The 14,978-nt window shown below is 37.6% G+C and overlaps 1 protein-coding gene across 1 annotated transcript in view; it reads right to left on the bottom strand.

Annotated features, from left to right (window-relative positions):
* Positions 1-11,937, bottom strand: part of AGPS (alkylglycerone phosphate synthase) — a 49,943-nt gene extending 38,006 nt beyond the window's left edge. Inside the window, exons 1-3 of the mRNA XM_010289053.1 lie at positions 11,928-11,937; positions 6,630-6,714; positions 2,553-2,643 (exon numbers count right to left, since the gene is read on the bottom strand). Of these exons, the coding sequence (XP_010287355.1) occupies positions 2,553-2,627 (75 nt within the window). The 5' untranslated portion in view covers positions 2,628-2,643; positions 6,630-6,714; positions 11,928-11,937. The remainder of the gene's footprint in view (positions 1-2,552; positions 2,644-6,629; positions 6,715-11,927) is intronic.
* Positions 11,938-14,978: the final 3,041 nt, after the last annotated feature.

Raw genomic sequence — 14,978 nt, 5'->3', positions numbered from 1 at the left:
TTAAACTTCAACAGGAAAGTTTTCAGGTAGTTAAGAGGTCCATGGTGATGGAACTGGCCTACCTGTGTCCACCGTATGCGAAACTATGTAGGGTTATGTAGAAATTAAGAGTACTTACAGGGATAATTCAGAAAGCAGTATGCATATGAGATACATTCATGACTGATAGCTAACAACATTTAGAGGTTCAAAAGGATAATCAAGTGTTTGTATTAGAGTTTCCATATGAGACACATCACCTAATGAAAATATAGTTTTAACAACAATTTCACTTCTGGAAGAGGATATGTGCTGTTCTGACTTGCTTTAAGGATAATATCATACTTCTTAAAATGATGTGTCGGCCACCTGAGAAGAAGGATTTTCCCTCCTTCCAATAACATATTCACTTTGTCACCTACAAACACAAAAGTTGAGATTAAGTGTTGTACAGGTGAGCAGCACACTGCTACAGAGAAATCATGATTTTAGGGGCCAGTCACAATAAGCACAGAGGAAGTCAGATCTTGGATTGTTGCTCTTAGCTCTTACTATTCTGCTATTAATGCACATTCACACGGTGCTGTTTGCTAACCCAAAAGGTAGAGCTCTGACAAACTCAGGAAAACTAATAGGTACCAAATAAAGATCTTTAAACCACTTTAAAAAAAATCCCTGCTAGCTGTGCTTACATTTTCTGTTTTAACTTTGGTTTCTTCACAGATTTCCATGGACAGAACTATTTCATATCATTTCAAGCTGAATACCAAGTGCTTGAAGATCTTTGCTCTCCATAAGAGGGACAGAAACTACTTAAAGCTACAACAATTCCTTACAGATGGTTTTAAGTATCTGGATTTTCTCTCTCCCACAAATATTTTAATCCTTTAGTTTTCAAGATTAAGAAGTTAATATTCATCTATAAAAATATTACAGACAATGCGAAACAAAAATATAGCTTTATGTATTCTTATGGGACTGATATTCTTATTGTGCACTGAAAGGCTAGACAGGAAGCCTATGTGAACTAAGTCTAAACTGCTGTCTGTGATAAGTCTAGTCTGAAAGAAGAAAAAAAGTCATCAGGCCTTAAGCATCACAGAAGAAGCAGGTACATTTACTGTTGTTAATTGTAACAGAAAAGTTGCATGCAACAGGGAATCCTCCAGTCTTATACAAGAGAGGCAGGAAGAGATGAGATACACAGACTAAAAGATCCCTCTCCTACTGCTGTTCCTATACCTGAGTTTCTTCATGCTCTGATGATAATAGAAGGTGAAAAACCAACATAGCATGACAACCTGAAATATAAACTAGGAACTACGATGGAAACATGAAAAATGGGGGACCCACCATAGTAGTTGAGAATAGCTATGTGAAGTCCAGATATATACTGGACACTGAAGAGTCCTATTCTGTGTGAAGGTAGTCGGCCTGTTTCAGACCGCAGCAAGAACATCAGAACCAGAGGAACATAACGTAACAGGAAAGCATTCAACACTGCTGGCAGATATCCTGAAGAGCTGATTTGCAAGACATGCTGTAGAATCAAGATACTATCCAAGAATCTGCCCTTGTCCTCCAACTCTACTTCATTCTATATTTCCTCTACTTGTAGAAAGGGAACAACAGCTCTCAAGACCTCTCATCACAGCAAGTTAAAGCAGCTGCCAGTTAAAACCAATCCTGGTCAAGGAAAACACATCAAGATTAATTTTTTCAAAATAATAATTCCTGCAAATTATAGCAGATGAAAGAATGTCTTAAAAGACTGAAGAAACATCCAAATTTTCAGGCCCTATGAGATTACCTGCTTCAGAGAAAATGCAATCTTGAACTCACTCAAGAAATGGGTAAAACTGTTACCCAAAGCAGGGTTGCTACAGTCACTGTACAAGCGCAGCCTGCATCCAACCCTGCTTAAGCAGCTATCTAGTCAGGAACCTGCAGCCTCAAAGGAACTCTTCTTAGAAAGGAAGTCGGGTCTCATGACTCTAACATGAGTTACTCTTTTAAAAAAAAAAACCCCACAAAAAAACCACAGAACATTCTAAATGTGTTCTTTTTCTGAAAACATTCAGTTCAATCTTGAGTATTCTGGTAGCCAGTTTTCAGCACCCAGACATGTAAAAAACATTCCTGTCAAATAAGAACTTTGATATCATTTAAATACACTGAAAACACAGCACAATATAACTTCACTGTACCTTCTGTCTTTGTTATCATGAACAACATTAAAGTTGCATAAACAATTCCCTCTAGGCTAACAGTTTCTACAGTCTTGAAAAGCAACTTACAAACAAGGACAAAAAACTCCCTTTGTTGGAAACCTCCATTCCAATAAGGGTACTACCAGTTAGCCTGGAACCACAAGTCATGTTAAGTCATTGAAGGTTTCATGTAGTAGTTCTACATCAAATACTTTTTTCAAAAACTGAGGTTTTAATACACTATATTTAAATCAATTATGTGCAACATGACCTTCAGGACAACAGCTGAATCATCTTTAACAGTGTGGTCTTGATTATCACCAAGACTAATGTTCAAAGGAACTGGTTCAGCTATTTACTTACTCTAGAGGTAGTTTTGTGCTCCAGACTTGCTCCAAAGGTTTTTTCTATCCATTCCTTAAAAGTTGGTAATACCATACCACCTAATCTGTACCTGAAAAGTCAATATTACATAGGGTCATTTTAAATTAAAAGAATGTATGTCAGATACACTTCTTTTGATTCTATGTATGCACAAACATAAGTTTTACATTAAACTCTTTACCTACAAGCCTGCAAAGCTTCTGCACATTTAGTTTTCAAGCAACTGCACATTTTATTAATGTATTAACTGTTCTATACTTGACACAAAATCAAATCAATTGTCAACACCTTAGGTATTACTTTGTTCATGATCTTTGGGAATTGTGGCATAAGGCTTTTCAGATATCCCACCCTTCTTTACTTTCAAGAAATGTCTCTCCCTTTCAGTAGCATAAAAAGCAGTGTCACAGTTTACGTGCCAGTTACAGATAGAAGACATGTATGTATAGACACACTGCCATGTAAACAGCAGTCTTGGACACTCAAACCCAGCTCAGTACACCTTACATGTTTTCAAGAAAAAGTGTTAAAGGTTCCTCCCTCATCAGAATCCATCAAGCAGTGTGAAATTATTTCTGTCACAAGCTCTTTGGCAAGAGGTTACCTATGTGATAAATGAAGATTTACAAGGGACAGAGGAGCTGTTTGTGATCATGTGTACATGTGAAAACAAATAAGGCTGGGGACAGACTTGAAAAGGTAGAAAATACTGCTATTAATTGTATACACATACACACCTTGTGCATGTTTGTGTATGCACAAGCATTCTGAGAAGAGAAAAAAGGACCTTTCTTTGGTATTAAGATCTTTCAGCAGCTGAGGACCCTTACTACAGCTGGCACCTGGGTCACTGCATTAGGCCTAATGGGTCTTCCTTCTAAGATTATTCAATCACTGTTAATCTAATTATGACCCTGTCCTTCACAGCTGTTGCAACCAACTCTACAACTAAGTCACCTATTACACAGACAGATCAGTTCCTTTTGTTTCCTCAACTCAACTACCTCCCAGTTCTCCTACTGCAAAAACCCCTACTCTATTCCTAGAGATAAAAGACTACAACCATATCTCAACTCAAGCTACACTCTTCAGCCTGGAAGACAGCATTCAGTCCTTCTTCCTGTGACAGCTGTTATTGCTTCATCATATCCATATGAAACAGTGAAGTGAATTCTATGAAGAGCAGCAATAAGCAATGAAAGTTTAATGCATTTGTGTCAGAAGTTTGCAACAAAGGTAGAGAAACTCAAGTCAGCTCGGTGTGTTCTCCTCTCCAGACATACTTTTTGGTATTGCCAACCTGTTACTACAGCTGGCTTGCAAGGGTAACCTTAAATCACTTATTCAAAGGACAAAGTAAAGCTATGAGAACAACAACAACAACAACTTTTAAGTCAAGATACAGACAGAAGTTAGGAAGTTAGTGAGTTTACTGCACAGAATGCAACACACAATTTCTCAAGAAGCAAGTTTAGTACGTATGTTGATGGTGCAAGAAGCCCCCCAAAAGACCTCGTCCCACTCCCCAAGCCCCTAAAAAATAGGTTTAGTTACTCAGGCTAGCAAGTATCATCTATCCCTCGTGAGATGGTAGAGTCTATAATAAAAAGATCATTTACTACATGGAAAAGCGTGGTCTGTTGGGAAAGTCAACAGGGCTTTCATAAAGGGAAATCTTATTTCACTAACCCTTAGAGTTCTATCAGGGTATAAAAACAGGAAGTTAGTAAAGAGCATACAATGAACATGAAATTCCACACTCTATACTTCCACAGGTGTTCACCCCAAAAGCTATTTAAGAAAATACATCGCTACAGTACTGAGGGAAAGGTTCTTCTACGGGCTGAAGAGTAAGGTAAAGTTAAGATAAGAAGCAAAGGGCAGGGATTATTGTCCAAGACACACTCAGGAGTGCAGCTTGCCACATACTGGTACCGGGACCAGTTTTACATGATGTCTTCATCAGTGATCTGATTCATCAGCAGACTCTCCAACCAGGTGAATAATATTAAGGCCTTTTGGGTAGACAGATACTACACTGATAGGAAGGAACTCAGGACCTTAAAAAATGTGAGCAGACAAATTAAGATGGAAGATGTGCACAATTGCAAGAGCAAAAAAAAAGCCATTACTTGCATATTTTCCGGAATCAGACTGGTAGTCAGTACAAGAAAAATCATGGCATCTTCACTGACAACATACAACAGCAGCCAACGGTGTTATGAGCAACAGGGCAGGTATTAAGACAGACAACAGTTCATCTCTTTTTGCTGCTCTGTAGAACCCTGGTGTATTCACCCCTCGAGTGCTGCACGCAGTTTTTGCCCGTGTCTCCAAAAAGATGGAGCTAGAGAGGGTTCAGAGAACAGTAACTGTAAAGACCAAGGGGCCTTACAAGCACAGACTAAAAGGCTCAGGACTCCTCAGCATGGAGAGAAAGAAGAGAGGATACGAATGAGTCTTTTATAAAAAAGTAGTAGATAGGCTGAAGAACTATCATTCAGCTAATTCTGCAACACAGTAAAGGATACCTGGTTTAAAACATAAGCACTTTACACAACAGCAACCTGGAATTTACTGCCACGGGATGCTGTAGAGGCAGACAGTATCAGCAGACTTGAACGCCATTAGACAAATTTATGGACAACAGATCTGTAAGTGGATGCTAAAAAGATGAGGCACCTACAACATCTTTGCAGATGCCTATTCTCCTATTTTCACTTCAAAAGCTCTTTTGCCACTGTGACAAACTATTCCATAGAAACTACACTGGTGTGGCCCAACAGGTCATTTCTAATATTATGTATCAGTTAGAGAGAATGCAGATGGGGAAAAACACCACCATTCTCCCCCGCATTCTAGAACAGCAACTCATAATCATCTATTGAACAGCAGCCTCCATGTTTCTCCTAAAAACAACACAAAAAAAAAAAAAATCAAAGTCTGGCCCTCCACCTTTTTTTCCTTCAAAGCACACTGTATAAGTTTTCTGTGCAGCATAACCTATCCCAGATAAACTAAAAATATCAGATGAAGGAATGAGTGACAAAATGATAAGAGTCAGTATCTTGGCAAGAGGTAAGAGACCACCAATATGTCGCTAAATATTATACAGTGAACTCAAGTGCTTAAGGCAAGGCTTTGCATTTTAACCTGGGCCTGAAAATTAAGAAATTAAGGATTGAAGTGTTCAACATCCCAGTTCAGTTTTTGCAGCTTTGACTGAAACTAGCTCATGCTAGTTTATGTAAACTCAGAGACCAGAAAGGAATTTTTCTGAAGGACAGTACTTATTTCAAACTTATTTCTCTTCCCCATTCTTTTTATTTACTCTTACAAAACGTATAGTATTTAAACCAGGGAAGAGACTGCAAGACTACTTTTCACTGAGGCAGAAAATAAAACAGTAAGTTGTCAAGTGACAGGCTTAAATCCCACTGGAAGAAAGTTAAGAGATCCCCAAGGAAACTTAATTTTAATGTCACTTCCTCCAAAAAAAATATTTGAGAAAAACAAGCTTGCTGTACAAAGAGCTAGCAGGTAATAAATCAGAAGTGTTGCTACTACTGAACATACAACTGAAAAGCAGTTTTTATTTTTAAGCTCAGTGGATAAAGTAGCTCCATGCATAATGGTTATGAAACCTAACACACTAATTGGAATAATAAAGCAACTTGTTGATGCCCAAGAGATTCTCAAAACTGGCAGAACTGCACTGGCTTGCTGCATGTTATCTAAAGGTTTAGAACATGGTGCAGACTCTGTTTGATTCCGTTTTCCAACGGAAGTTTAATGCACAGAGTATATCAAGTTACAGAGAAGACTCACATTAATTTGTCTTTATAATACTTTTAATAAACCTTCCAATAAGCCACACAGTCTGTTTTACTACATATTAGACTATTGGGTATACAATTCAAATGCAAAACAATTAATAACCTATTCTACAAGACAAAGCAAGTTTTTTGCCTTTGGATTAACTGAACAGTGCAGTTTGTAAAGTCTTAAAAAAAAAAATCACTAAAGATACTTCAGTTATATAAATTTTCAACTTACCTTTTCCCTGTGAATTCTGCTTGACCCTTCTTATTAAAGATGAATTTGGAGTCATTATACCCCCATCCATTCCACTTCAGAAGTTCTTGCCTTAAAAGGCAGAAAAATATGTAAGTGACAATGTTAGCATATTATAAACCCAAAATGATTTGCAGTTATATGGCTTTGGAAAAAAGTCTTATCAGATAGCAATTCAAGAAATCAAGTACATATCAAAGGTGCCTATCTTAGAGCTAAAAGTCATTCTGCAGCCACAACCATTACTCCTTCAGACTGTATCCCAAGACTTGAAAGAGAAGATGCTTTAGAAAAGCAACAACGAGCTTAAGCCAATGCACACTGTATGGTGATAGTCTCAAACTGGCAAGAACAATGTTTGAAAGATGCTTGTTTTTCAATCCATACATAAATACTAACACACAAATAGGTAACAGCTAAATATTTTCAGAATGAAAGAGACATTTAGCATTATTATTATTTTCTGTCAAGAGAATAAACTTAAGTATTAGTTGTTTGGCTTCACTACTGTAATCCTACTGCATTTTTAATAACAGTCACTTGATGAGGCACTCAGACACATCTGGATTGAAAATGTATTTTGGAAAGTAAAAAAAAAACCACAACCAAAAAAAAGAGCTACAGGAATAACATACCAAATACAACCTGAATGCAACCTTAAAGCATGCCACCATAAGAAAGGGAATACAAAAACCCTCAAACTAACAACTGCTAAAATACCTGCATAAAATTGAAATACCTTAAGCACAACCATACCAAGACAGAGGATCTAATTATTACAAATTCATCAGAAGTATAACAGTGTAAACATATTTAATACTCAGATACACAAAGAGTAATTACATACTAATCTAACTTTGCCTTAAAAGTTCGCCATTGATTTGCATTAGAAATTAAGTACTAACCCAAACCTGAATTTTAGTTAACAAAAAGGCATCTTAAGTCTGAAAACAGATTATTTACCTCGGTCCACTATACACAGGGAATGTGGCTTTTATTCTTTGACTGTATAGAGTAAGATAATGCTGAGGGTAACCATTTCAAAAAGACCTCGCAATTCAGAGAAAGCACTGCCTCAAGTCAGTTATAACTCCAGCATTACAAACAAGATAACTGGGTGATGATGGATTACCAAAGGCCTTCATTATAAAGATAATATTAACATAGGCTGCTGACATACTGTCAGTGTTGTAATTAAATAGATTTGGCTTAATCAAAATTCATTTTCAAGCTGCCTATACACAAGGTTTTAATTAATCAAATGGAAAAAACACAGGGACATGTATTTCATTACAATTGTTAGAATCTGATATTTCAACAAGCCTTCGACAAATTCAGCAAATTTAGCAAACTTTATAGACAAGTTTCAGTACTCAGTAACTGATACAGTTTTGCAAAATAGTGGGTTTGTGTTTTTCTTCCACATTAAGGCACTGATTGTAAAATTTTAGCCAAAATTAAACCGTTTGAGCAGACAACTGTCCAGATATAGAAGCCCCTCTGAGTCAATCTTTACACATGTAGTGTTCACTCAGAAAAGGGCAAGGATCCACTCATATTTGATTTTTGAATGCCTTGTGCTATGCACTGACATGACCAATTATGAAAGTGTTATGAATGCATGTTATGCAGTCTTGCCTATTTTTACATGTATTCCATATTCTACATATAAATATATACAATATTTATAAATATACATAAGAAATTCCACAAAGGCACTGTCATATACAGTTGAGCTGTTCCTAGATGAGAACAGGCTGACACACAATTGGCCAACTCAAGTGGCATTTATTTTACTTTTGTAAACTAAATGTTCCCCTCAAATCCCCATCATTGCTGTCCTCCTCAAGGTAAGATTTCTCCCTCTGCTGACTAAATGTAGTATTTCTATAAACCTGATCTCTGCAGTTTGTCAAATCCTATGAAGTCAGAACAGACTTGATATTATTAAGCAAGATTTGAGGAAGGCTCAAGTAGCTTCCCCATAATTTAGAGGGGTAAGTCCTCTTGCAAGGCAGTTCCACAGTAAGCATGCCAAGTATGATGCACGAAACAGTCTAGAGAAACTAGCTGCAAAGCTGGAGACAGACCAAGACACAAAAGAGCAGGCTCTAAAGGAACTGGTGAGATGAGATAAACTGATAAAGCACACCTTTGAAACTATCACTAGTCCTGATGGCAGTACAGAGAGACATTTGCCACAAAATCCAGGGGAGGTACTATTAACTAAGGCAATAAACAAAGACTCAGATACAAGGTCTTTCTGCTAAGCTGACTGCATTCCCAGTTGTTTGCCTTTTCTAGGTTTGTGTTAGGCCTGCTTTCCCAGGTTGTTGTTAAACTACCTGGTGTTTTCATCAGCCTTTAAAATACAGAACAGAGGTTAAGAGTTTTAACTCCTAAGAGTTTATTTTCAGGTTAAACTATTCCTGAATAAGTATGTTCTTCCCCTGGTCTGCCTCACTACTCCAGCTCCCTCAAGAAAGGGAAACACACTGTAACACATGCCTGCTCTGCATTTCCTTGTCTTTCCAGCTTACATTTGGAAATTGAAACTGTATTTGACAGCATAATAAGAAACAGAAGGCAAATGAGGAAAAAAGTCTCTTACACCACTTTCTTATCATAAATGTTGTAAGAGCATTCCTCCCTCTTCATTTTCATACTGCCCTTTTGCAGCATTATTTATACAGCCACCATTCCTTAGAAAAAGCTTTTCACACCCCAGCTCCAGTGCAGAACCCCACTGCCCTCTGTAATGCCCTGGTGTAGCAATTAGAGCTGCCTGCCAGATTAGCATCATGTTTACCTTGGCTCTCAAGAATGATCCAAGCTGTGACTGAGCAGTCAATGTACCCTTCCACATTTCCCATGGTTTTCATTCCCAAAAATTTCAGTATTAAACTCATATTCCAGAATAGTGTAAGGGGCAGAAAGAATTGCTGAGCATCCGCAGACATAAGCGCACATTAAGAGCTCCCTCCATGTATGAGGAGTCAATGTGTTCAATCTGGGCTCTGAGGCCAATGGACACAAACTACACATTGATCTGCAACTAATATGTACCACCATTATACCTACCTAGAGTTTTACAAGTTACCTATCCCCTAACACTTCAGTATTTTGTACTATCTGAAACAAAATTTACCTTGCAGTAATAGTTTCTGTCCTCATTTTTCAAAGCTTCAAGAATTTGATTGCTAAATGGGAAAACAAAAATAACCAACTGAATACCCTGTACAATACCTGAATACTTTAATATCTAAACACCTCAAGACATGTTGAAAAGTTGCATGCCCCAGCCTGAAAAAAAGATGCTCTGTTTGGCCTAGTCAACTGCTATATGTCTTGCTACACATAGAACACGTGTAGCATGAACAATTTACACACCCTTCTATTTTTCTTCTCAGACCCCTTTCCAAGAACATACATAGCAAAGGCAGACTCATCAACATATGGTATTATTCTCACTTTAAACTCAGTGTTACTCAGCTCTGCATTGTACCTGAACTCTCACGTAAAGACAGCACCTTTTTTATTCAGTATATTTGTTTCAACAAAACATGAAGCTCACTAACCCTACTTTCATCTTTGACAGAAACACGGAGTATTTTAGCCAGAAATAGTAGGAAATGAGCAATTATTTCTTGTCTTCTACCTTAAGAGCCAGAAATTCACTACTGAAATGTAGGAAGTACTATAAAGCAAAGCTCGTTTAACATTTTAATATATATTTTATACACACACACAAAGTGATATTGCCTTAAGGGAAAAAACTGAAAGACGTTACCATGGTAACAGTGACAATAGAAGCTGAAAACAGTGTGACTAGGTTAAGTGAATTTAAATATTGCACTTTCATTACAATGCCCAACACTGAAATACTAGTTTGACTCAATGTAATAAGGATTTTTACAGTAAAATATTTGTTCCAGTCAATTGTTTTCTGCATTTTTCTGGAGAACTAGATATGAAATAATCAAGGAGACACTGGGCAGGACACTGTTCAGATCACAGCACAAGGCACTATATTAAGCTCCCAAATGACCATTAAGGTTCCTACAAATTGGGCAGAAACTCACAAGATGGCAGCATGACCAGCCCAGGGGGGCAGGAGGGTGGTCCCCCACCCACCAGCTGAACTAGTGCTCCCAAGGCATCCAGCCACTCAGCTGGGCTGGCAGAGGCCTCCGGACCTACATTATTTCAACACAACTGCACCTGCCAGCACTTTCCAAATCTCATGTTTTAGTGAGAGGCAGGGCGACTTGCTGAAAAAGTCCTTGTCTCTCCCTAGGAAACTGAAGAACAAGCACAGGGTCTCCCACAGGTATCCAAGCTCAGCAACTGAAGTTCAACTCATGTGGAAATCACACTATGGGTATATTTTTTGGTAGTTTCAAATTCACATCATAAGTGCGTATCACACATCTGCATACACAACACATATAACTGCCAGTTGAGAAGTGTTTCACACAGCAAAAGAAAAGTATCACGGACAGGTAGAGAGCCTTCTGTTTTCCAAGGTCTAAAGCACATTAATATTATAATACCAGAAGTAAACACAAAGGTTTTTTTCCACTTATGATGAAGTTACGAGATTATGTTCAATGAAATATCAGAACCAAGATAAAATAATGGAGTTGCCTCATTACGCGACATACCACCTAAGCACATAAATATCAGCAAAACTTTCTCTTTCTCCAAAATAATCTGAAGATCTGGTACGCTATACACAAAACTTAGACAAGTAGGCTAATTTATTCAAAGGACAAATGACAGTTTCATGTATTTTCTTCAGAGAAGCAGGATGAAATTGCAATTCAACCACCTGAACCAATGTGACTCAGGTGCAGCAAAGCCAATGCTCACATCAATTTCCTCACAATAACCACCAGTATTTTCAATTTCATCACCAGCTGACGGTCAGCATTAAAACAATGTGTACATAAAACTCAGACACGCTTGTTCCACGATCCAAGAACCTGCACATTCTTGGATATTGAAGTGGCAGTTTTAAGGGCTACCTCATGGGCTACAGCACTAGTATTTGCCTAACGTTACAATGAAAAAAAAGTCTTGCAGGTTGTAGAGCTCTTGCAAAACTCAGCACATGGGTGCAAGTAAGACTGAGGCAGTATTATGGTGCTAAGGAGTTACAAGAAGACATCACCAAAAAAGTAACTCCTCAAAGCCCTCATCAGCAGGATTTTTGGTTACCAACTCAGACCCCCAGCTGGAAATTCAGAACTCCTTTCACAGGTGATACTGGAAGGTCACCCTTCCTCTCCTCTGGAGCAGTCTCTGTGTTTGGGTTACACAGTCACACTTCTTAACCAAGTAAGCCAGCTACTCCAGAGTGTTTTTGAAGCCAATAGTAAATTACTATTTTACTTTATTTATTTACTGGAAATTAGGAAAGGGAATGTAGCCCAAGGAAACCCTTCAAGAACTACTTTGCGAAAGCATCATTTATCTGGAGAAGAATGCCACGCTGCAGGCCAGGAGTATCTGCCATGTTTGTCATTCTTCTATTTCTTCCCTCTTGGAAGATCTTCCCTGCAGCAAACCAAACATAATCACTCTCAAGTCTTAAGTCAAATAACATCTTTCTTATAACCTTAGACACATTCAGTTCTGTAGCCCACACTTTCAGCTAAACACATGCAGCTGCACATACACCTGATTCGGTTGCTATTCTGTTTGCAGAACATCTGATATGGCAACACAAACCTGGGTTCGTATTTACAGTTTACATCCACAGTAAGCAGCTAATGCAGACACGAGATTTATGCATAAAATAAGACCTCAAGGGTTTAGCTACTCCAAAGCACACTGTGCCTTTTAACATTTGCTTTATCAGAACAGTATTTTTTTAAAAAAACCTCTCCTTACACATATTCTTAGCCTTAACTATTTCACTACTCTTCATTTCACCACATGGTAATAAATAAAGCCCCAAGGAATAAGGAAATTGATGTTTTTCTCCAGTGTTCTTTCACAGAAAGCTGAAGTCAATTAGGGCAAATTAAAAACTCAGGAAAGCCAAGACATTATACCTGTGCTTCTCAGGATACACTTAGCCCAATGATGATTCTTATACAACAGAATACTTTACTAGAAGCTCTCTTTCCCACCTACTATTTCAGTTGACATCAGTTTCATTTTTATCTTTGAAGAGACTTCTCTACTACAAAAAAAAAATGTATGCACATGGCTACTTCCAGGCAGTAAATGAACAAGCACTTAAAAGATTTTTTTCAAACACTAGAGCTCAGTCCTTTGAGAAGTATTTTTTGAAAGCTTGCAAAACCAGGAAATCTGCTTCGCTACCTTAAAAAAAGAGTTAATGAAAGTTTATTTGAGCAAGCAAAATAAGCTCAGTTCCTGGACAACACTCTTTTACATATTGTATGAAGAATTTTTAGCATGCTCTGTAGCAAATACACCAGATAACTGCTGAAAAACACTTTCTGGCCTATACCATCAACCCTGAAGACTTGCACACAACTGCCCAATTTTGGATATAACACTACAGAGGCATTATGCTTGTCCATCACATCCAGCCTACAATTGATTTTTAATACTTCACATTATTTGTTCTCTACTAAGAGGTACAATAACATTTCAGGAAAGTCTGGTTGGCTGCAACCTGTTACGCTACAGATGTCCTTACTTTACTCCAGCTCAAAGTAGCTTCTAGGAAGTGCAAGTAAGTATTCTAGTCTATTGCATTAACACATCATTCTATTCAATTTAAATAAACAAATCAAGTTTAAATAAATAGCTGTATATACACATTTGCTTTTTGTACATAACAGTTCAGATCTCAGTAGGTATCATGAAGTCAATCTACAAAGTTCTTTCAGGTTTTGCTGTAAACTACAACTTGCTTTCATATAATAATCAATATTGTACTGTACATATTAAACATACTTTACACTTCTATCTTGTATCTAGGTTTTTTCTAATAAAATTTAACCAATGAATATATCCAGTTTGGTTTACTTGGTACCAAACAATCTAACAATACATGTTATATTACTTACGTATTTCTTGACATGTCATCTGCCTGACATTCAACTACTTGAAGCTAGATGATGGACAGCAATTGCTGTTGCATATGAAGTCATATTTGCATTCAGATTATGACCTTTTCTTTTATCGGGCTAATGTTTCCATATGAGAATCTCCTTTCTTTATCTGTTCCTCTACTTCAAGCATTAATCATGACAGGCAATTAACTGCTTTGATGCAATCAGAGCCTCCCGTGAACTGCCACACTTTCCCCAATGCAACAGGCTCTTAGTCCTCTGATTCGTTAGACTCTCTAGTGGCACCAGACATTTCCTTCTTTGCCGTAAGTTTCCACCACCTTAAGCTCAGCTATACCAGGATTCAGTTTAGTGTCAAGTGTTGCTTAAACACTGTTGTCTAAAGTGTTTATTATAAAGATTTCTGAGTACTGGTGGTAAGATATGAAACTTCTTTGATGTTACTTGTTAAATTCAAGTAGTATCATCAACTCTTTAGGAGTTAATTCATGTTACTGCTTAATATAGTCATAATCATTACCAGCAACTAGAGCAAGAATTGCAAGAGTCTGTAGAAAGGTATGGCAATATTAACACATTACCCCAAGCAGCCTGGGTGTGAACTTGATAAAGAGCAGGCAGCTGGCTATACACTCATCCCTTGGTTTACCCTGGATAACAGTATGCCCATAATAATTAAGAGACTCACAAGCCTCTCCTCATCCCACAGGAAAGAAGCTTCTCCACAAAGAGATTGGAAAATCAGGAAATCCTGCCCTGCTTTCTCTTGCTCCAGGACGGAAAAAATTTAAGCCTACGAGCTACTGTGTCAACATTTAGTTACACTCAATTGATACTCCCTCCCCAATGGCCAAATTGTATAAAGTTTGATTTGAATAAGTTATAATACAAGCTATTATGGCAAGATTAACATCAGTGCATGCTCCACCTCTGAGGCACTCTTACACTCTAGCATACATAACAGTTACTCTAGCACAACTGTTCTCTAAAGAACTGCAGCACCTTACTGTTTTCAAAGCAGTACAGGTTGAACACATCATGTACTTAATCTCCAAAATAACTGTGTTTAAGCTTTTAATTCACTCAAAGTGACCTTACTAATAATCAGACAACAAAGGTCAAGAGCATTACATCAAAGTTCAGAATAAGTAATTTCAAGGAAGAGTTTGTTTCCAACTCTATTTTTTTAGTAAAGATTTTCAGCATGCCTATCATCCTGTTAAGGCTTCAACACACATTCTATAACTATGATCCCGATCTTCCACTTCCAACACTG

The sequence above is a fragment of the Phaethon lepturus genome, unplaced genomic scaffold (genome assembly GCF_000687285.1).
Source record: "Phaethon lepturus isolate BGI_N335 unplaced genomic scaffold, ASM68728v1 scaffold16766, whole genome shotgun sequence".
Classification (NCBI taxonomy): Eukaryota; Metazoa; Chordata; class Aves; order Phaethontiformes; family Phaethontidae; genus Phaethon; species Phaethon lepturus.
This window is presented reverse-complemented; position numbering and strand designations above follow the sequence as displayed.